This window comes from Populus nigra, chromosome 2, assembly GCF_951802175.1.
Source record: "Populus nigra chromosome 2, ddPopNigr1.1, whole genome shotgun sequence".
NCBI classification, from domain to species: Eukaryota; Viridiplantae; Streptophyta; class Magnoliopsida; order Malpighiales; family Salicaceae; genus Populus; species Populus nigra.
In genome coordinates, this window is record NC_084853.1 from 25,790,060 (window position 1) to 25,811,911 (window position 21,852).

The 21,852-nt window shown below is 37.1% G+C and overlaps 2 protein-coding genes and 1 long non-coding RNA gene across 3 annotated transcripts; 2 read left to right on the forward strand and 1 right to left on the reverse strand.

Annotated features, from left to right (window-relative positions):
* Positions 1 to 1,095: 1,095 nt before the first annotated feature.
* On the reverse strand, positions 1,096 to 2,223 carry LOC133682893 (uncharacterized). Its single transcript, XM_062106439.1, has 3 exons — positions 2,106 to 2,223; positions 1,705 to 1,970; positions 1,096 to 1,569 (listed from the first exon to the last, which is right to left on the reverse strand). The coding sequence occupies exons 1-3, from the start codon at positions 2,221 to 2,223 to the stop codon at positions 1,096 to 1,098; spliced, it is 858 nt and encodes a 285-aa protein (XP_061962423.1).
* A 5,159-nt stretch (positions 2,224 to 7,382) lies between these two features.
* On the forward strand, positions 7,383 to 8,970 carry LOC133681685 (uncharacterized). The gene is made up of 2 exons (XR_009836549.1): positions 7,383 to 7,500; positions 8,657 to 8,970. It is a non-coding gene; the product is annotated as an uncharacterized LOC133681685 (long non-coding RNA).
* A 903-nt stretch (positions 8,971 to 9,873) lies between these two features.
* LOC133682894 (uncharacterized) lies at positions 9,874 to 10,567 on the forward strand. Its single transcript, XM_062106440.1, has 2 exons — positions 9,874 to 9,946; positions 10,037 to 10,567. The coding sequence occupies exon 2, from the start codon at positions 10,049 to 10,051 to the stop codon at positions 10,565 to 10,567; it is 519 nt and encodes a 172-aa protein (XP_061962424.1). The 5' UTR covers positions 9,874 to 9,946; positions 10,037 to 10,048.
* The last annotated feature ends 11,285 nt before the right edge of the window (positions 10,568 to 21,852 follow it).

Below are 21,852 nucleotides of genomic sequence, written 5' to 3' on the forward strand. Positions count from 1 at the left end.
GCCCCCTAGTGTGGGGTGTGATTCTAGCCAAGGTTATTTCAAAAATGTAATAGGCTCAAAATGGGACTATAAAGGATATATTTCAGCCTTGTGAAATGATTATCAAAGATGGTTTTTCCTCATCTCAAACTCATGCAATGAGGATCAATAAGTCTTGCTTTCATGTGTGTATGCAAAGTGATTTATTTAGTCAAATAAAACTTAGCTTTTGAGTCACCTCATGGGGCTTTTTGTCTTTGTTTTTGTTTTGTCTATTTTCGTTTAAGTTTTTTAGGTATATGTTTACCTATCTAAGGAATCATTTGAATTTCCAGCATACATTTTTTTTGGACAAATACCAATACGATTCTTGTTTTTGTACTCATTTTGGAGGTCCCAAAAAATATCCATGAAAACATATGAGATTATGTATGGTTTTGGAAGAAAGGAAAACACCAAAGGATTCTTCATGTTGTAGTTTTGTGAGCAAAAGTTGTGCTCAAAATGTTATTTACACGTAATAACAACAAAAAAGAGTGTGATTATGAACACAGGAAAGCACATGGTCTTATTTAACAAGGAAAGCTCATTTGACAAAGAAAGTCTTGTTCAAAAGCATTAAACAAAAAGCAATAAGAAGGCAGGCTTCATTCCTTTATTTTGGCAAATCTGTTCTTAGGTTAGCCTCCTCCCCAAAAGTTCTGTACCGATGGACTCAAAGACGATGTCGAACAACACCACAGTCAAAATTTGAGTTCTTCAAAATTCAACTATCATTTCCACACCTATGCTGGACCATTGATGTTTTCAGATTCCCCAACCATTCCATTGCTAGTGTTTTTCTTATCCATTACTTCCAGCATGATTCGGTAGAGGATTTGTGTTCACATTAAGAGTGTCTTCAAATTATATCCACCCAGCTTTGATTAATTGCAGAAGCTTTCTCTTGAAGGCGTTGCAGGTATGGATGCTATGCCCAATAATACTAGCATGGTATTCACAATTGAGCTCTGGCTTATACCAATTAGGATAAGGTGGTTACACAGGTGGCAGAGGTTTTGGAGCTATATGACCGATGCTTAATAGCTTCTGGTACGTCTCATTCAGGGGTAGCGGTTATGAAGGTAATTGTTCTTGAACAGTTTGGTAATTTCCAATTTGGCTTTTGGCTTGAAAGTTATTGGGCTTAGGTTTTTTGATGTTGGTAATCTGGGATGGAGTGTGGTAGTTTTGGGATGAATTTTTCTTACCCTTGTAGCCATCTTCAACATGGTGGACCTCTTTTCTCTCGAAGCCTCTTTTCTCGGTGGGTGCAGAAATTCTACCACTATTGACACCTTGCTTTATGTGTTCACACACTACCACAACATTAATGAATTGCTGGGCCGAACTACCCATCACATGTTCATAATATGGTGCTTTGAGTGTATTGGCAAATAAAGAGACCATCTCTGTGTTCAGAAGTGGAGGATGTACTTGAGCAGCTGATTCCCGCCATCTTTGAGCATATTCCCTTATACTTTCTTTGTCTTTTTTCTCTATATTGGACAAGCTAGTTCTGTCAGGAGCAATTTCCATATTGTACTTGTACTGCTTGACAAAAGCATCCACCAGATCCTTCCAACTTTGGATTTTTGTGTTGTCCAATCTCATGTATCAGCTCAATGTTGCCCCACTTAAGTTGTCTTGAAAAAAATGCATCGGTAGTTTTTCATCATGTACTACCTCTTCCATTTTATTGCAGTAAGACTTGAGATGAGTCATGGGGCATTGTGTTCCACTGTATTTGATGAATTCAGGAACGCGAAAATTTTTCGGGACAACCACATTTAGGGCTAGACACATCTCTACTGCCCTTACTAGATCATATAAGTCTACCCCTTCAATGACTTTGAGTCTGGCTTCCAGCGCCTTTATCTTAGCTTGATCAATGCTAGCAGATGACTTAGCCTGGTGGGAATCGTTAGCAGATGCCTCCATGACTGTCAGGGCTGGTGCAGGTGTCGTTGATTGCACAAATGTTGGATTTTGTTGAGGCTCTTAACCATGTTCGCTCATTCTTTCTTCAGGCTGAACTGTAGTAGGAGCCTGATTAAAGGTGACCGGTCGGTTAGAAGGACACTCACCAGCGGTATTTCTCATTGTTTGCTCGAGTAAGCTAATGAGGCGAGCCATGCTTGTTTTCAGAGACTCCAACTCTTCTTGAAAATGGGCAACACGTTGAGCACGCTCTTCATCTTCCATGTTTCTTGCTCGAAGTCGGGTGTTGTAGACTTTTTGGGGATCTATATTTCAATCTGATGCATGCATGTTAAATGTATGAACATGTAATCTATATGATGAACTTGCCCTTCGAGTGGTGACATATGATCGTAACTTTTGCATGATGAAACAAGAATCTTGATTCTTGCCCACACTTTACAATGAAAATTTTCTGAGTGATGGTCCTTGTGTCACCCACAAGTCTTGAGTTCAAGATGCTTCAAGAAGGGTTTGCCCTGATGTAAATAAAGATAGCACATACAACCTAAGGACATGTTTTATTCATTATGTGTACATGGGTAGGTTTTGTACCTGGTCTTAAAAGGGTCTCATATCTGCCCAGTGACGATCTTCATAAAGACAGTAAAGGGGCGTTGCGAGAAATGGTTAAGGCACGTATACCCACCATTACCAAGCAAACACTCAGATATGAGTTGGGTGTTTCACGCATCTGAACCCTGACCAATAGTCATAGGGCAGATCGCTAGTTCCCCACCTAACTTAAAAGTTTGTGTGTGCTTTCCAAAAGTTAAAGCATGTGATGCATTAGGCAGTTCTATACAATGCATGAACAAATATGTACAGAAAGTAAAGCGTGTAAGAAAAAAAAAAGGAGCCTATTAACAGAAAACACAAAAACAAAACAACACAATTATCAGAAAAAACAATGCTTAGTCCACAAGATCCCCAGTGGAGTCGTCATTCTGTCGTACGTGTGTGGCGTCGCGACAATCGTCCACCACTCAAGGAAAAAAATGGAATGGGGTCTATCTGGTGAATGTTGAGAGACAAGGAATTCTGGTCTCTTATCAGTAAAATATGGACTGGGAGTCACCGCTTAGTATTCTGGTCACTAAGAACCCTAACTAGTCTTAGAGATCGAGTACGGAGACTGGTTGCGTAAAGAGAAGATATTAGCACCCCAACTACGCCCTACCTAAGGTAAGCTGCATTGTTTTATTTGTCTGATCAAAATCTAAGGTTTTGTTGCGTTTTCTAGTCGTTAGTCCTATCTGTCTAAATTTCAAGAGAAGCCCTTCTTAATAAGGAGGTTCTTATCTTAATATGGTAAAACCTAATTGTTCTATGTTGTCAAAAGAAACTACCCTTTTAATATTGGGAACGCGTTTTACGTATACATTCGTAATCCCTGATATTAAAACAAAACAAAATAAAATTTTTGCTGTTTTTGAAATTTTGGCCAATGTTCTCTTGACTTTAATAAACTGGTTATTAAAGCCAAAATGCATGCTAAAACATTCTCTTTTTTTTTTGTATGAAAAACCAAGTATTTTAATACCAGATTTGTATTTTTTGAAATGATAAAAAAAAGACTAAGATTAAACAAAACAACGTAAAACAATACACACGGGGAAATCACAAATATTGAAAAATATTTTGTTCTTTTAATTTTTTTTTTTGAAATGGGCTGGGCCGAACCCGACCCAAATGCATGGGCTAGGCCGTGTGAATAGTGCCCTCCACTGTTCACATGCTATGTGAACAGTGGAGGCTGGCAGTGAAGGAGAAGAAGCAGGAGAAAGAAGAAGGGGAGAAGGGCTGACCTGCGGTGGCTGCCGTCCTTGGCGGAGATGCTGGAGGCTACACGCAGCGGCGCTGTTGATGGCGTGGCAGTTCGCGGTGGCTCTGTTTTTTCCTTTTCTTTCTCTCCTCTGTTTTTCGTTCTTTTCTTTGCTTCTTCTTCTTCTTCTTTTTTATGTTCTTTCTCTTCTTTTTTATGCTCTCTCTTCTCTCCTCCTCCCTTTGGTCCCCCCCTATTTTATAGGCAAAAACAGGGGAAGGACGTGGCTGGGGCGGCCACTATGCTGCCGCCCCAAAAACTGCCCGAGGAACACATCTCCTCCCTCTTCTTCAACACTTAGAAAGCTTCGGGCAAGTAAGGGTGGTGTCAGCGTCTTTTTGAAGAGAGAGATGGCAGTGACAAAGGAAGAAAAAAATCTTCTTCCCCTGCTTCGCACGTCTAGGGAAGAAGAAGACCCACAATGCCTTCAAAACGACACTGTTTTGGGTTTTTTCTTTTTTTTAATGAACAGTGCATGAAACGGCGCCGTTTTGGGCAAAACGCGTCGTTTCATTTAAATGAAAACGGCGCCAAACTTATGCTAAAATACAAATCAGTCCTCAATTTATGATTTGTTCAATCAAGTTCTAAATTGCAATTTTGATTTAAAAATCAATGCAATTGCATCCTTGCCAAAAATCAAACAGCAGCCCTGAAGTTGACCGCCTTTTTCACTTTGGTCCTTAGTCTTGAATTTATGCAATTTGACCCTCAATTGAGCAATAAACTTCTAATCTCTTCAATTTGGCCCTTGATCCGGTTTTAATTACAGCCCCTTTATTTACGCACCTTTTCCAATTTGGTCCTTGGTTTTGGGTTTCTTCAATTAAGTCCCTAATTGGCCATCAAACTTCAATATTTATGCAATTAAGCCCCTGATTTGACCAAATTAACTCTAAAAAATTATAATTTGACCCCAGAACTTTAATTTCTTCCAATTAAAGCCCAAACTAACTCCAAAATCAATTTTTCTTGCAATCAAACCCTCTATAAATTCAATTAAACCTTCAATAAAATTTTATTGAGTCCATAAACATCTAATTTTGGACTTTTCTTCCTCAAATTGAATTTTCTTTGTCAACAGGGCTCTCGTCAGTCAAAAAAATACTGTCAAATTTTAATATTTGTATTTTTGAACCTCCTCAACCAATTTTTAACCATTTTTAGGGCACTCTGACATCCTCTTTTTACTGTTATATTTTTTTATAATATGTTTTTTTATTTTTTTATATTTTTTTTATATTTTATTTTATTTTTGAAGAGAGAAAAAAATATGAATTGGGGAACAACCCAAAAAAGAGTTATGACAACCCTATTAGCTAAAAAATAAATAAAAAATAGGTTCCTTTCAAATTCCTGAATTTATGGGACGAGCGAGATGATTTCCTAGCCATTGTTAGCTCCTCCTGGCAGACTCAAATCACAGGGACTCCAATGTATCAATTCACCACCAAGTTGCTCCTCCTAAAAATTGAGCTCAATAAATTCCATAATCAGTACACCAACCACATTACTAGCAGAGTATCTCAATCTAGAGATGCTTGGAATGCTGCTCAAACCATCCTAGATGATAATCCAGCTTCATCAGAAGCCAGAGTCAATGAAAGGGCCACCGCTAACCAGTACATGCAATTATGTAAGGATGAGGAATCGTTTTTTCGACAAAAATCCAGGATACAATGGCTTCAGCTGGGTGACAGGAACACAAATTTTTTCCACAAATCTTTGCTACACCAACAGGTCAGGAATCGAATCCACCAACTAACGGATGAAACAGGTACTCTGATCCAAGACCAGCAAAAGATGGGTCAGATGGCAGTTTCATTCTTCGATCAACTCCTATCAGCTCTGCAGCCATCACACCACTATATCAAAACACCATCTCTGCCTCTTCCACAACAGCAATGTTTCTTCCCATAAGTAACGTTGAGATCAAGACAACACTGCTCTCCATTCCTGACAACAAAACCCCATGACCAGATGGCTACAATGTTTTCTTGTTTAAGAAATGCTGGTCTATCATTGGGGCTGACTTCATTGCTACCACCAAACATTTTTTTTATACCATCACCTTCTTACCTAACTCCACCAGGAAGGATCACTATGTATGGACCGGACATCGCTCAGAAACATTCACGGTTGCCTCTGCATGGGAGCTTTTACGTGAAAGAAAACCTACAAATACCATGCATCAGCTGCTTTGGTACAAAGGTTGCATTCCATGCCAATCATTCATTCTGTGGCTGGCCTCCCTGGGTCGCTTAAGCACTATGGACAAGTTGCACACATAATTGGGATAATAACTAGCAACACATGCATGCTATGTGATCAGCACACTGAAACTCATGAACATCTCTTCTTCCAATGTCCATACTCCACATTCGTCTGGAATAATACTGTCAGCAATAAAGCACATGTTCACTGCCCATTCGCCACTTGGGATCACCTTCTCCAGTGGGCTTCCACCGTATATATGAAGAAGAATGACATCACTCATATGATTGCTAGACTTCTGCTCTCTACCATAGTCTACTTTTTTTGGCATGAAAGGAACAACAGGGTCTTCCACAATGCCTTCCAGCTCCCATCAGCAACAGTTGATGCAATTCTCCAAAGAATTCGCATACACATCACGAACATGGGATATAAGGGAACCTGTCCGCCGCTGATCCAAGACATCTGGGGCCTCTATTCAGCAGCACCAGATGATGATGGACGGTAGCTATGGAATAATCTTCGGGAGCAGGATTAATGAAGGAATGCACCAGACAATGATGGAAAGAACGCTTGCTATGGAATGATCTTTGGGAGAAAATTAATTACATAGGCATTGTTCACGTAGAGGCCATGCATGGTTTTCTACTATTCCTTTCCTTTGTAACTCTGGGAGAGCATTCACTACAAAAAAAAATGGGGTATTAGCATCTGAATTTAGCAAAGGATAATTCCGTTGTTAAATTCAGTAACGGATTTGCACCGAATTACACATATATTATTTTTTTAATATCAGCAACGGACTTTAGCAACGGATAATCCGTTGCAAAATTTACGTTGCATTTAGCAACGGATTTTCCGTTGCTAATTAAAAAAATAATTATTTAAATTTTAATATAAAACCAAAATTACGAACACCGTTGATTACATTTACAAGGATTAAATCCCAACCGTTTATTTTTCGCTGGCCTTGGTAAATCGACCCCAGTGCTCTTCCCCCACACTGAAATACAAACAGATCTAGACAAAATGAACAAAACCAACAGATCAAAATTAATGATCTTCCACTCTTCCAGTCTCCTTCGTCCCTAACAAAATCGAACCAGAACTGTAGAAAAATCACCCTCTCTTCATCGATTTGATTTTCCTTTATCCCAAACATTTCATCTTCTTCGTGTCTTCAGCATCCCTAATTTCTTTTTTTCATCTTGTTCTCCTTCATCAGAACAAAATCGAACCAGACCCATTATTATCACCATCGAACGTGCTGATTTAAGGTATCTCCTTGTAAACGGGTTGGGTGTTTCACGGTTTTCTTTAATAGTTCAGGTAAGTAATTAAGGGTTTTTGTTTTTGTTTGTTGCAATTTAACTTGCACTAAAAAATTTTCACCTAACTTTCCCAATCCAGGTTTCTTTCTGTCATGTAGAACGATCTCGGTCACTTGTAACTCAAGAACACAGGTAACTTTTTTTTTTCAATACTTTGAATAATGGTTTTAGGCTATTAATTCGGTAATATAGGGGTTTATGAAATGTTTTTACCATGATCTATAACCTAATTATGCATGTGTAATTGAAAATTTATCAAAACCCCCAATTTAATTTTTAGGGTTACGGTTCATAAATTTGTTGATGTCCCAGCAGTTGAGCTATAATCATTTTTGCTTCCCTTTGGTTTTTTTTTGCCAGTAGATAGTTGTTTTCCCCCATGAGATACCTCCTATGATGCATTTTCTTCTTCTGTAGCAGTCCAAGTGTTTTTTTTTTTCTTGTTGTGATTTGATTGAGCATGCTTGCAGAGTTTTAGTGCTGCCTTTTAGTCACAGCCAATCCAACTTACTAGGATGTGGTGGTTGCTGATTCGTGTAGATATTATTTCAAAATATGCAATTATTAGTTTTAGTTGCAAAACTTATACGCATTTACCACATCAAAATAGTTGTCACTGGATATAAAGGGAACATAATGATAAGTTAAGGTACAGGAATTAATTTTTTATTAGAGGTTGTTTATGTTTATGTTCATGATGTTGAGTTTAATTTCCACACATACCTTATCATTACTATCATAGTTGTAAAGAAGGCATAGATGCTTTTGATATCATATACTATGAATCTTTTTAGGTTAAACAAATTGATGTAGTACTGAACAAAAAGCCTAGGGTGATTATTCTGCCAATTTTTGTAATACCTGTGTTTGATCTCCAACTGTGACAATCAACGCATCTTTATTTGGGCAGAAAGACACCCAGCTTTTCTTGGAGTAAACATGAAATTGCGATGACCCATCACATATATGCAAACACAAGGCATGGGAGTAGTCAGTTCCCCTTATTAGCATGCTGAACACATCATATCCCAAGGAGTTAGCCAGTCGATCAGCTGGAATGTCACGTCTATGCCTGTGAAGGCATGGGACTGTTTTTTTTCTTTCCTTATTCAATTCAGAAAAAAATTGTTATGAGAAGACAATTGCCATGAAAATATGAAAACTAAACAGTACTTTAACTTGGATATTCTTTCTGTTTTTCATAGTTTAACTTAGATTTGTTTTAAAGACTAGCAATTGATAAAGCTGGATGGGTTTAACATACTGTTTATGTTTTTTATTTTTCCAGCAATATGAATGGCTTATTGGATCACAATATAAATCAATAGAGTTGGCTAAGTCTGATTGGGTTGCAACAAGGAAATCTCCACCTTGGGCCATTGATTATTGGGGCTTTGGTAAGTCAATTTTGCTCCATTTTTTGATGGTTGCTTAATTAGATTATGCTTAATTTGTCTGCTGGGCATGCCTATTGTAATCTTTTAAATTAATTGGAACTCTGCTTTTCATTGGGATAAGATTATTCATATTTAAATTTATTGTCCTTGTAGATCCTAGTATGTGAACATGATGTTAGGATTATATTCAATTAACTTTTCTGGGTATAGTACTGTCTTTTTTATTTTTGCTTTTACATATTGCTTCCTGAAGTTCATGTTTTTGGTGTTTTTCCTCTTAAGAAGAATAATTAATGCTTTTTACAATAAGCTGTGGGGGGGAACATTACAAGAGTAAAAAGAATGGGGTAAGAGGTGATAAGGACATATTTAAGGGCAGAATCTTATGGGGAAACTTTATTTTTGCTAGTGGAGGGTGTGGTGACTGTTTAAGGATTCCTTAATTTGTCTATAAAGTCGTGGTGTTTTGTACCTTTGAGGTAAAATTGGATTTATAATTACGGGGAAAGAAAATAAAATTATTGGTTGACAGCAAGCTGTTGCGCTGTGAATGGATGGTGGAGGAATAAGGAGATGTTTTGGACTGTCACAATGCTACATTGATTTATTTATTTATTCTCCACTGTAAGATATTTATTTTCAAATTAAGTTGTATATCAACTGGAAAGTAAATCTCTTATGTTACACGGGCCTCATATGACATCATCATAAATGAAAGTATTGCTGTAAATTAAAGCACAGACGTCAATTGTTTTTCCTTCCATTTCATGTAGTAACAAATAAGAATTGGATTGAATAATTCCAAGATAAAAGAGACCTAAAGCAACGCTTTTTCCTGATGTACACATTCTTTTCTATGTTAATTTCTTCGGCAAAATTAATTGGTCAAATGGATATCAGACATCCACATCAGACGTAGTATAGGACTGCTTCAAATAAAAAGTAAACTGAACTTGAGTACTCCATATAAAATCAAAAGCGTAAACTGAAGAAAAAGGAAAAAAAAAAAAGTTCCCCATTCAGGAGTTACTAACTAGTGAAGTTTTATTGCAAGTAATGATTTTCCATTTGAAGAGGAAGCTGGTGGAAAAGAACCTCCATAGGATGATGTCTTTTCAGCTTTGCATCAAAGTATTAAGCAATCTGGTAGCTTCGTCGACAACAAGTCTAAAAAAGTGGTTGTATGTATTTTTTTTTTATTATTTCTTAATATAACTTAAGTATTATTCAACATTCAAATTAATTTATTATTGCATGTATTTTATTTGTAGGAAAATTATAAAATGGAGATGATTTCAAAGTATGGAACTGATCGGGAAAATCATCCTTCATTTGATGGAGCAGCTTGGTGTGTGGCTTCAGGAGGAGTTACAAAGGGTAGGGTATATGGTGCACCTCGTATGCCAAAATCAAAAGTTAGTACAAGCTCTTCATCACATTCCTACTCGGTGGAGTCATCATATCCCAGTTCATCGTATCGAGCATTGCAAAAGGAGATAAAGGATAAAGAAGAGGAGATAAAGAAAAAAGATGATTTTATTCTTGAAATGAAACGACAGATGGATTCCATGAAAGAATATCTTGTGAACAATCTTGGATACCATGATGGGACATCAAATATTGATCAAGGTATGCCACCACCTTTGACTCCATCAATACCGCCACCTATGGCTCCTCAGATAATGACACCTATGGGTCCCGCATCTCAACCAATTTTTCGACCTACACCTCGACCTTTATATCCTGATCAATCTTGTGTTGATCCACAATATCATGGTTTGTCTTCGCAACCAGCACCATGATTGTATCTTTTGTTGTTTTATTTTATTTTATTTGAACTTAATTGTATTAATGCAAGTTTAACTCAATTTTTATAATATGAATATTATTTTTATTTTGTTTTTTATTAATGATATAATTATTTTTAATATTAATTAATTTATGTTGGTTATATAAATTCTACAACTTTTAAAATATCCATAAATAATTAAATAAATAAATTAAAAGTCATTTTAATAAATAAATAAAAATTAATTTAATAAAAACAAATGAAATCACCAACGGATTCTCCGTTGGTGATTGCAACTGATGCATGAATCAGCAACGGAGAATCCGTTGCTGATTCACAAAACTAGCAACGGATTTATCCGTTGCTGACAAATCCGTTGCTGATTTGGCAGCAACGGATAATCCGTTGCTAGTTTTGCAACGGATTTTTCATTGCTGCCAAATCAGCAACGGATAAATCCATTGCAAAACAATCAGCAACGACAAATCTGCATCGGATTTTTGCCGTTGCTGATTCCGTTGCTAAATTGTTTTAGCAACGGATTTTAGTATTATTTGCAACAGAATCGTCCGTTGCTAATTACTCCATTTTTTAGTAGTGATTAATTACATAACCACTATTCACGCAGAGGCCATGTATAATTTTCTTCTCTTCATTTATGCTATTACATTCTAGCTAATTTCTGTTGGGGTATGCCACTCATAATTATGTAGAGAATATTTCTTTTATTTATATACATCTGAATTTTTTTTAAAAAAAAAGTTTAGGGTTTAAGGTTTTTAGGGTTTTGAGTTTAGAGTTGAGAGTTGAGTTAAGGTTTCAGTTGATATGTATATAACCCTGAACCCATGTTGAGACGTTACTGAAGTTCCCTGATGGATGGCCTTTCCAAACCCACTGGTCTTCGTAATAGTGCTTTGGATGGAAGAGGATGGAATGCCAGCTTTCATGCAGCGTTGTTATATCCATGGGGAAGTCCCAATGCCCTCTATTGATAATGTTTGAGACTCGGGCATTCCATGGCAACCCTGTGGCAGTGGGAGTTCGCATTGAGTAAGTGTCTATGCGTCTCTTCCCCGCAGGCAGCTAGTAATCATATCACAAAGACGTTGAGGAGCCATTGCCTATATATATAATGAACCATCCTCTGCACCATTCTCGGCTCTGCAAAATCTTCCTCCAAGACCAGGAGGGGTTGGATGGTATATTGATTTGCCATAATGATCTTCCATGTAAGAGAACTGCATGGATCCATGATGTCCATATGGAGTCTTTATCTATGAGAAGGTGCCAAATATGCTTTGGTGTTGCAGCTTGGTTCCAGATTTTAAGTCGTTTAACGCCTAATCCTTCTTCTTGCCGTGGGTAGCATATGGCCTTCCATGCCACCTTTACTCCATCAGGGGAAAGTGATGTTGTGTGGTCCCGCACCATGTGATGGGGGGACCACCACATTAATTAAGGAGATAGCTGGCTGCCTCTTTGATTTAAATTAAATGAAACGGTTACTGTAGATGGCAGTAGCAAAATTTGAGAAGAAACAGAGGAGAAAAACGTGAGAAAGAAAGAAGAGGAGGCAGCAGAGCAGTGTGTCTTCTTTCTTCGATTTCCAGTTCGTTCACCGTTGGATCGGGCTGAGATTTTGACAACAGCTTATAGACACGTTCCTATTCATACTGGACGATTGGATCGAAGATTGGTAGTGTGGAAGCTGGTCATTTTGACAGAAAACAGGGCTGTCAGTATTGTGAGTTTTTTCTCAAATAATTCTCCTTTAATCTTGTTGTCATCCGAGAATAAGTAGTTCTTGATGATATATATGTTGTAGCCCTTAGTTGAATCTGAGGAAGAAAAATTGTGAACCCATTATTTGTTGATAGTGGAAGTTTTTAGGTGGACTCCGGTCCCGTGGTTTTTCCCGCATCGAGTTTTCCACGTAAAAATCTTGGTGTTGATTTGTGTGATTATTTGCATTATATTTGGTCATTGTTTGATTCTGTTTTTACTGCACAAAGAGGGAAAAAGGATTGGGACTTGTGAATTGTGAATTGTATTCCGCTGAATTGATCCGGTTAGTTGTCCCTGGTTTTCCCAACAAAGTGGTATCAGAGCATTTGGTTGTGTAGATTGAATTCTTATGCAGTTAAAATGGAAAAGGAAGATTCAAGTATGATAAAGCTCACTTCCTCAAATTATTTTCTATGGAAAACAATGATGGAGGATCACTTATATTGCAATGATTTGGCTTTGCCGATTGAATGTAAAGGAATAAAGCCTGATGACATGGATGATGCAAAATGGAATGGACTAAATAGAAAGGCTACCGCTAATGCTAGAAAATGGGTATCTTCTAAGTCCATTAATCATATTTCTCAAGAACATGATTGCTATAAAGTTTGGAAGATGTTGGAAGAAACATTTGCCAAGGAGAGTGCACAAAACAAGGTTTTTGTAATTAGAGACCTTGTGAATTTGAAGTATAGAGATGGTGAAGATGCTTCAGTGCATATAAATATATTCCAAGGGTTCTTGAATCAGCTGTCATTGATGAACCTTGAGTTAGCCGATGAAATGCAAGCATTAATCCTATTGAGTTCATTGCCGGATAGTTGGGAGACTTTGGTAGTGTCACTTAGCAATTCTACTCCGAATGGAAAGCTCACTTTGAAAACAGTGAAGGATTGTATTCTCAATGAAGAGAAGAGGAGGAAAGGGACAAGCACTTCTGAGTCTCATGCACTTGTTACAGAAAGTCGAGGGAGAAGTCAAAGCAGGTTCTCTCACGGCAAGCAAGATGGAGAATCCAGCAATAGAAAAGGCAAATGGAAGCCAAGAGGAAGATCTCAGTCAAGGAAGGGTTTTAAGTGTTATTACTATGACAAGCCTGGGCATATGCAAAAAGATTGCAGAAAGTATAAAAGAGATAAAAAGGGTAGAGATGAAGACAAGAATGAAGAGAATGGTACAATTGCAGTTGTGTCTGATGGTGATGTTGCCATTGTGTGTGATGATGGTTGTGTTAATCTTGCATGTCAAGATACCACCTGGGTTGCAGATTCAGCAGCTTCTTACCATGTTACACCCCGGCGTGATTTTTACACATCCTACACTGCTGGTGACTTTGGTCAAGTTAGGATGGGAAATTAAGGGATGGCTAGTGTTGTCGGCATTGGAGACATTTGGTTGGAAACCAATACTGAGTGCAAGTTGCTACTCAAAGATGTTAGGCATGTGCCTGATATGTGCCTACATTTGATCTCTACTAATACTCTTGATGAAGAAGGCTATCACAGTTACTTTGGAGATGGTAAATGGAAGCTCTCCAGAAATTCCCTAATTGTTGCTAAAGGAAAGAAGATGGGTCTTTACATGTCACAAGCCAAGGTGATCAAAGGGGAGGTGAATGCAATTGAAGATTGCTCTACTGATCTATGGCATAAGCGGCTTGGGCATTTGAGTGAGAAAGGCCTTGACATCCTTGCCAAGAAGAACTACCTTCCTTTAAAAGGTATGAACTTGAACACATGTACTCATTGTTTAGTTAGTAAACAACATAGAGTTGCATTTCAAAGATCACCTTCACATAGAAGGTCACATGTTCTTGATTTAGTTCATACTGATGTTTGCTCTATGATTGATAAGTCTCTTGGAGGTGCATTGTACTTTGTTAGTTTTATTGATGATCACTCCAGGAAGATTTAGGCCATTTGTTTGAAATCCAAAGATCAGGTGTTTAATGTCTTTAAGGATTTACATGTCAGAGTTGAAAGAGAAACTAATAGAAAGCTGAAATGTGTTCGAGCAGACAATGGTGGTGAATACAGGGGTCCTTTTGAGAAGTACTGCAGGGAACAAGAACCATTGTTGAAAGAATTAGATGTATGCTCTCTCATGCAAAGCTGTCTAAGTCCTTTTGGGGTGAGGCAATGAAGACTGCAGTTGCCATGATCAACCTTTCTCCATCAGTTCCTCTTGAGTTTGATGTTCCAGATAAAGTTTGGAAAGGAAGGGATGTTTCCTATGCACACTTAAGAGTGTTTGGATGCAGAGCATTTGTACATGTTCCAAGGGATGAAAGGTCTAAGCTTGACAACAAGACAAAGCAGTGCATTTTCTTAGGCTCTGAAGATGATGAGTTTGGCTATAGGTTGTGGGATCCAAAGAAGAAGAAAATTGTGAGAAGCAGAGATGTTATCTTTTTTGAAGATCAAACCATTAAAGACTTTGAACTAAAGGAGAAAACATAGTCTACTACTTTTATTCCATCTAATTCAAATCCAGCACCTACTCCACAGTTACCTTTGATGCTTGCTAATCATGGGGGAGACTTGCAAAATGATGAAAATGATGAAAATGGTGGTTTTCTTAATGAGCCATTAGTTGGTGATCCTGAATCAGCTAATGATGATATTGATGTTATTCCTGAACAGGTTATGCAGAAAGCTCTAGATGAGCCACAATTGAGGAGGTCAACTAGACCTCGCCAACCTTCCACCAAATACGCTCCTCATGAGTATGTGCTGGTTACTGGCGGGGGAGAGCCAGAATGCTTTGATGAAGCTATATCACATGAGAAGAAAAGTGAGTGGTTGAAAGCAATGCAAGAAGAGATGAAATCCTTGCATGAAAACCATACCTTTAAGTTAGTGAAGCTTCCTAAAGGTAAGAGAGCATTCAAGAACAAATGGGTGTTCAGGTTGAAAATTGATGAGCATTGCTCACAGCCAAGGTACAAGGCAAGATTGGTTGTGAAAGGTTTCGGTCAGAAGAAGGGTATTGATTTTGAAGAAGTCTTTTCATCAGTGGTCAAGATGTCTTCAATCCGAGTTGTGCTTGGCTTAGCTGCTAGTTTGAATCTTGAAGTTGAGCAACTTGATGTGAAAACTACCTTTCTCCATGGTGATTTAGATGAGGAGATCTACATGGAACAACCTGAAGGGTTTGAAGCAAAAGGTAAAGAGCAGTTAGTTTGCAAGTTGAAAAGGAGCCTATATGGGTTAAAGCAAGCTCCAAGACAATGGTAAAAGAAGTTTGATTCTTTCATGGTGGATCATGGTTATGACAGGACCATTTCTGATCATTGTGTATTTATGAAAAGGTTTCCAGATGGAAACTTTATTATTCTCCTGTTGTATGTGGATGATATGTTGATTGTTGGCCATGATGCTAAGAAGATTCAGATGTTGAAGGAAGAGTTAAGCAAGTCTTTTGCAATGAAAGACTTAGGACCGGCAAAACAGATTCTTGGCATGAAGATCACACGTGACAGGAAAAAGGAGAAACTTTGGCTGTCTCAGGAGAGATATGTCCAAAAGGTACTTGAGAGATTCAATATGAGCAACTCCAAACCGGTTTGTTCTCCACTTGCAAGCCACTTTAAACTAAGTTCTAAGCAGTGTCCTTCAAGTGATGAAGAAAGAGATGAGATGAAAAAGGTTTCTTATGCATCCGCAGTTGGTAGCTTGATGTATGTCATGGTTTGCACAAGGCCGGATATAGCTCATGCAGTTGGTGTGGTTAGTCGGTTCCTCTCCAATCCTGGTAAAGAAAACTGGTCAGCAGTGAAATGGATACTCAGGTATCTCAAAGGTACTTCTAGTTTCAACTTATGTTTTGGTAATGATAAACCTGTGTTGGATGGATACACAGATGCAGATATGGCTGGTGATGTTGATTCTAGAAAGTCCACATCAGGATACTTGATGAAGTTTGCAGGGGGAGCTGTCTCATGGCAATTAAGGCTGCAAAAATGTGTGGCGTTATCCACTACAGAGGCTGAATATATTGCTCTTACTGAAGGGGGCAAAGAGTTGTTATGGATGAAGAAGTTCTTACATGAACTTGGTCTAGTTCAAGAGAACTTTGTGTTGCACTGTGATAGTCAAAGTGCAATCCATCTCAGTAGGCATCCTACTTTTCACTCTCGGTCAAAGCACATTAAGGTTAGATATCAATGGATTCGAGATGCTATGGAGATGAAGTCATTTGTTGTCGAGAAGATCCATACCGATGACAACGTGTCAGACATGATGACCAAACCTCTACCGAGAGAGAAGTTTGAGTTTTGCAGAAGGGAAGCAGGCTTGTCAGAGCCTCCTAAATTGAAGCTTACATGTTGATCGCCAGTATGGTGAATTTCTCACATGGTGCGTGAGGGGGAGATTTGTTGTGTGGTCCCGCACCATGTGATGGGGGGACCACCACATTAATTAAGGAGGCAGCTGGCTGCCTCTTTGGTTTAAATTAAATGAAACGGTTACTGTAGATGGCAGTAGCAAAATTTGAGAAGAAACAGAGGGGAAAAACGTGAGAAAGAAAGAAAAGGAGGCAACAGAGCAGTTTGTCTTCTTTCTTCGATTTCCACTTCGTTCACCGTTGGATCAAGCTGATATTTTGACAGCAGCTTCTAGACATGTTCCTCTTCATTCTGGACGGTTGGATGGAAGCTTGGTGGTGTGGAAGTTGGTCGTTTTGACAGAAAACGGGGCTGTTAGTATTGTGAGTTTTTTCTCAAATAATTCTCCTTTAATCTTGTTGTAATCCGAGAATAAGTAGTTCTTGATGATATATATGTTGTAGCCCTTAGTTGAATCTGAGGAAGAACAATTATGAACCCATTTTTTGTTGATAGTGGAAGTTTTTAGGTGGACTCCGGTCCCGTGGTTTTTCCCGCATCGGGTTTTCCACGTAAAAATCTTGGTGTTGATTTGTTTGATTATTTGCATTATATTTAGTCATTGTTTGATTCTATTTTTACTGCACAAAGAGGAAAAAAGGATTGGGACTTGTGAATTGTGAATTGTATTCTGCTGAATTGATCCGGTTAGTTGTCCCTGGTTTTCCCAACAAGTGAGGTGCCTCTTCCTAAGAAAGCTTCCAGAATGCTTTCTATCTTTTTGATGGTTGCACAGGAGAGAATGAAGATACATGACCAATACACTTGGATTGAGAACAATACTGATTTTATTAATTAGTTGCAGCCTGCCAACATACGTGAGTGACGAAGATGTCCACAACTTGATTCTAGCTGTGATTCTCTCTAGTAAAGGAATGCAGTCTGTGTGAGTGAGTCTCGAGGAGATGAGAGGAACTCCAAGGTACCTTACCGGTAGTGATGTTTCCTGTATGCTTATCATCTTAAAAATGGAGCTGCGCAATTTGCCATTAATACCTGATGTAAATGGAGCTTTTGGCAAGATTAATATTGAGGCCTGAGAGTTTTGAGAATCTGTCCAAGCTAGATTTTAGTACCCTTATTAATTCAAGATCAGCATGGTAGAACAATAAGATCATCTGCAAAACAAAGATGAGTTATTTTGGTTGTCTTGCACTGCCAATAATATTTGAACATGTTGTTTTGGATGGACTGTCGAATGATGCCTCCCAAGCCTTCCATTGCTAATACAAAGAGGTAAGGTGAAAGGGGATCACCCTGTCGAATGCCTCTTGTAACCTTGAAAAAATCATGCAATTGGCCATTGATATTGATAGTGTAGCGGATTCTAAATCCTAAATTCTAAATTCAAAACTGATTTTTAAAAAAAAAATTGAAAAAATTTAAGATGTATATAAATATTTCTTTTGTTATAGTTTTTGTAGGTTTTCTTTTTCTTATAATATTTTTTTCTGTCTAGGTATTATACATCCATATCTTCCTGGTAATTCAACATTCTTTTTATCACAACAAAATCTATCCATTCCTTTTATTTGTCTGGCTGCTCTCTGTGTTGTACATGTTTTTAATATATATTCTTGTAATATTCTTATTCTAGCTCCTAAAGTGTCTGGGAATATTTCTTAGTTTCTAGTTCTCCATTCTTCTTTTAAAATATTTCCTACATTAATAGGTAATTTGTTGTAAAACATTTCTCTATATTGTGGTTTTACCGCTTCATCTATTCTATAATATTATTCACAAATGTAAGGTTTTACATAGCACATGTCACATATTACTATATTTTCCAAATGCCATCTGGCTTTATCTCATTGGTGTTGCCAACTTTGTGGAGTGTGTAATAATGTATAAAGTCTTAGAAATTCTTTATATAATTTTATGTAACATCCCTTTTACAGGATAAAAACAATAATCTCATGTCAACCGAAAAACAGAGTAATTAATTTTTTTTCTATAATTCTTGGTCTTCGTATTAAAGTCTATTAAAATTTTGACGGAGTTTCTCCTATACCGAAAGGTCCCAAGTTATCAACATGTAACCTGTTTACACTTCTAATAACTCGCATCTCCTAACTTAATTCCGACCCAATCATCCTGGGTCTCAATCCCACAAATATTATCACACCTATCAACCACAATATTTATGATATACATTGTATAACAAAATATCATTATGGATGGATAAAAATATAAATACACATACATAAAATATGGTTATATAAACTACAGAGTTAAGTTCATTTAATCAAGTTTAAACATTAATTATACAAATTAAGTTATATAAACCTTTCCATGTTTACAAAATTCAAGGGTATACTCCCTATAACTTAGATTACAAGAAGGGAACATAAGCTAGTATTTACTCATGTTGTGCATGTGATAGTCCTGAAACAAAATACATATTATTGAAACATGAATATCATAATAAATATAATAACACAAATGTCTAATAATTTAAAAAGGGTAACATGCATTCATATTTTGTTCACTTCTCCCTTCTGGTTTTCATTAGAATCTCTTCCTTGTTTAACTACTAATAACCGTTTCCTCTCCCATTATCAATCTCCATTCCAAATTTTATAAGATCAATCATGATTATTTATGCTTAACACATTACCGATACCAATTCCACTGGCATCATTATCATCACCCCGTAGGAGTTGATGCAAGGTGATCCCCTTACCCGATTCTAACATACACTAAATATATGCTAGCCAATACATGGTGATCCCCTTACCCAGGATCCTAACATACACTAAATGTATTACCCGGGATCCTAACATACATTACATGTATGATAGCCAATACACGGTTGATCCCCTTACCCAGGATCCTAACATACACTAAATATTTGCTACCCAATACATGCTTGATCCCCTCATCCGGGATCCTAACATACACTAAATGTATGCTAGTTCACGCCTCAAATCATACTTCTCGTATTTCCCTTGTCAGCGATAATTTCATCACTTGATAATTCACACGACAACCTTTCACCTTGAATACACATACATTCAGTAATTCACATTTCACATTGGTAATATATTAAATCATGGAATTTAACTAGAAAGTACAGGTGCGATTCACCTATCTGCAATGGAAGCTCTACTCGTGCTCCCCTGCTGCTGCTGTTGCACCATGCCTGTGGTCCCTCCTGCAAATCACAGGTTTATCTCATAAATTTTCCTCATTCAATGATATGTTTTATAATAACCATATCGACAACTAATAAGTCTTTCTTTCAGTCATTTCTTAATATTTTACGTTTTTCTCATTACACCCATTAATATTGTTGTTCTTTGTCCAACCATAGTTATCATTCCTTTCTTTACACCCATTGAGATTGGTCTCGTTGGAAAGGTAAGACATGAGACTACAAGTTCATTGTAGGAAGGAGAACCCAGTTTTGCCTCCAAGATAGTCAAAATTGCTCATCAACAAACATTTGGACTGTTACTATCCAACTGTTACTGTCTTATTTTTGAACCGTTACTGTACTACCTCTTCTCATATTTTTAACTATATCTAGAGTTATAAAACTCTGTTTCAAGTGAAATTTGTCTCGTTCAAAAGCTAAGACATGAGGCTACAAGTTCTTTGAAGGAAAGAGAACCCAGTTCTGCCTCCAAGATAGTCAAAATTGCTCATCAACGAACTAGATGTACTACCCTACAGGTTCTATCATGACCTAGTCTCGGTTGGTGACCCATAGCTGGAGTTCTATAACTCCAAATTGAGCAAGACTAATTTCCTTAGTTATTCAACATTCAAAACTACAATTTCTATGAGGAGCCTGATCCTAATTCCTTCATCCTCCTACCCGAAATCCCTCTGAAAGTCAAGAGACAAAACTATCCAGATTCTTCGACCTTTCCATTTACACACAACACATGAAGTTATTTAATTTAGCAACTAATAATTTTTCCTCAATTCAAGTGTAAGAACTATAATCTATAATTAAACATCCAGGCATCAATTCATAATCGACTTTGAAATGACTCATAAGACCATGTTTAGAACACCTTACCTGGTACGAATCAAGGTTTTGATTTTCAACTCCTTTCTTTTTTTCTAATGACAGCTGACCCTTCCCTTTTCTCTTCTTGTTCAAATTTTCTTGTTAATCCCTTGCCCACAAGTGTTTATTCTACCTATAACCTTTAATCTTGGATGGGTTCTTGAAATTTTGGTGTTTCTCTATTGATTTACAAAAATGGATACAAAAACTTCCTCTTTTCTTTCTTTACGATAGCTGCAGATTTTTTGTGAGAAGAGGAGTATTTATGCTCTATAATTATTCTTATTTGCATTTAGGCCCCATTTTTTTTAAGTGTATTCTTTTTGCCCCACATCTTTTTAGTTTAGTTTATTTTCTTTAATTTAATCCAACCTTGATTTTTCCCGGGATTTACATTGTATTAGTCACAAACTGTAAAAATTCTCTTCCATTTGTAGCTGTTCCCTACATATTTCTTATTTGTTCATCTGTCAGGTTTTCTAACCAATCACTCACATTCCTGATACTTTATGCTTTATATATTCTAATGTATTTTTTGTACTTCTCATTAATGTTTTTGTAGTTTGCACATTTAGACTTGTTAAAGATAACCATACATCTATAGTTTCTTCTTTATTTGTCAAACAATCTAAATTTAGTGTGTGTTTGTGTGTGTGTGTGTGTGTGTGTGTGTGTGTTATAGGCACTACTCTAGTGCTCTAATCTCTACTCTTACTATTGTATATTGCCTACAGATATAAATAGTAAAGGGTTGGATATCTAATAGATTTAAAACTTCTATTTCTTCTCAACTTGCAAGATAAATCTACTATATCTCGAGTATTATAAAAAAATAAAGAAAGATAAATCTGTTATAACAAGTTAATATACTAATAATTTAAATCATATAGAGATAATGAAGAATTTGGAAATGAAGCTAGATAAAAGACAAGACGACTTTAAAGGGCAAACATAATATTCTCATTAATTAATGATCCTAAATCTATATATAATATTATATATTGCATCTTATAGCACATGGAGAAGTGATAAGCATAACCAATGGGAATTCAAAATTTAAAGCAGGTGAGGTTTTTGATGTCTATAACTCATCAAAAGTAACGAG

Bases quoted from the DNA above. Each gene is read 5' to 3' on its own strand.
- LOC133682894 (XM_062106440.1), top strand. From the start codon at position 10,049: ATGGAGATGATTTCAAAGTATGGAACTGATCGGGAAAATCATCCTTCA.
- LOC133682893 (XM_062106439.1), bottom strand. From the start codon at position 2,223: ATGGAAGATGAAGAGCGTGCTCAACGTGTTGCCCATTTTCAAGAAGAG. The intron at 1,971-2,105 runs GTGAGTGTCCTT...CACCTGCACCAG, and splicing joins AACAATGAGAAATACCGCTG to CCCTGACAGTCATGGAGGCA. The intron at 1,570-1,704 runs GTAGTACATGAT...TTTGTCAAGCAG, and splicing joins ACTGCAATAAAATGGAAGAG to TACAAGTACAATATGGAAAT.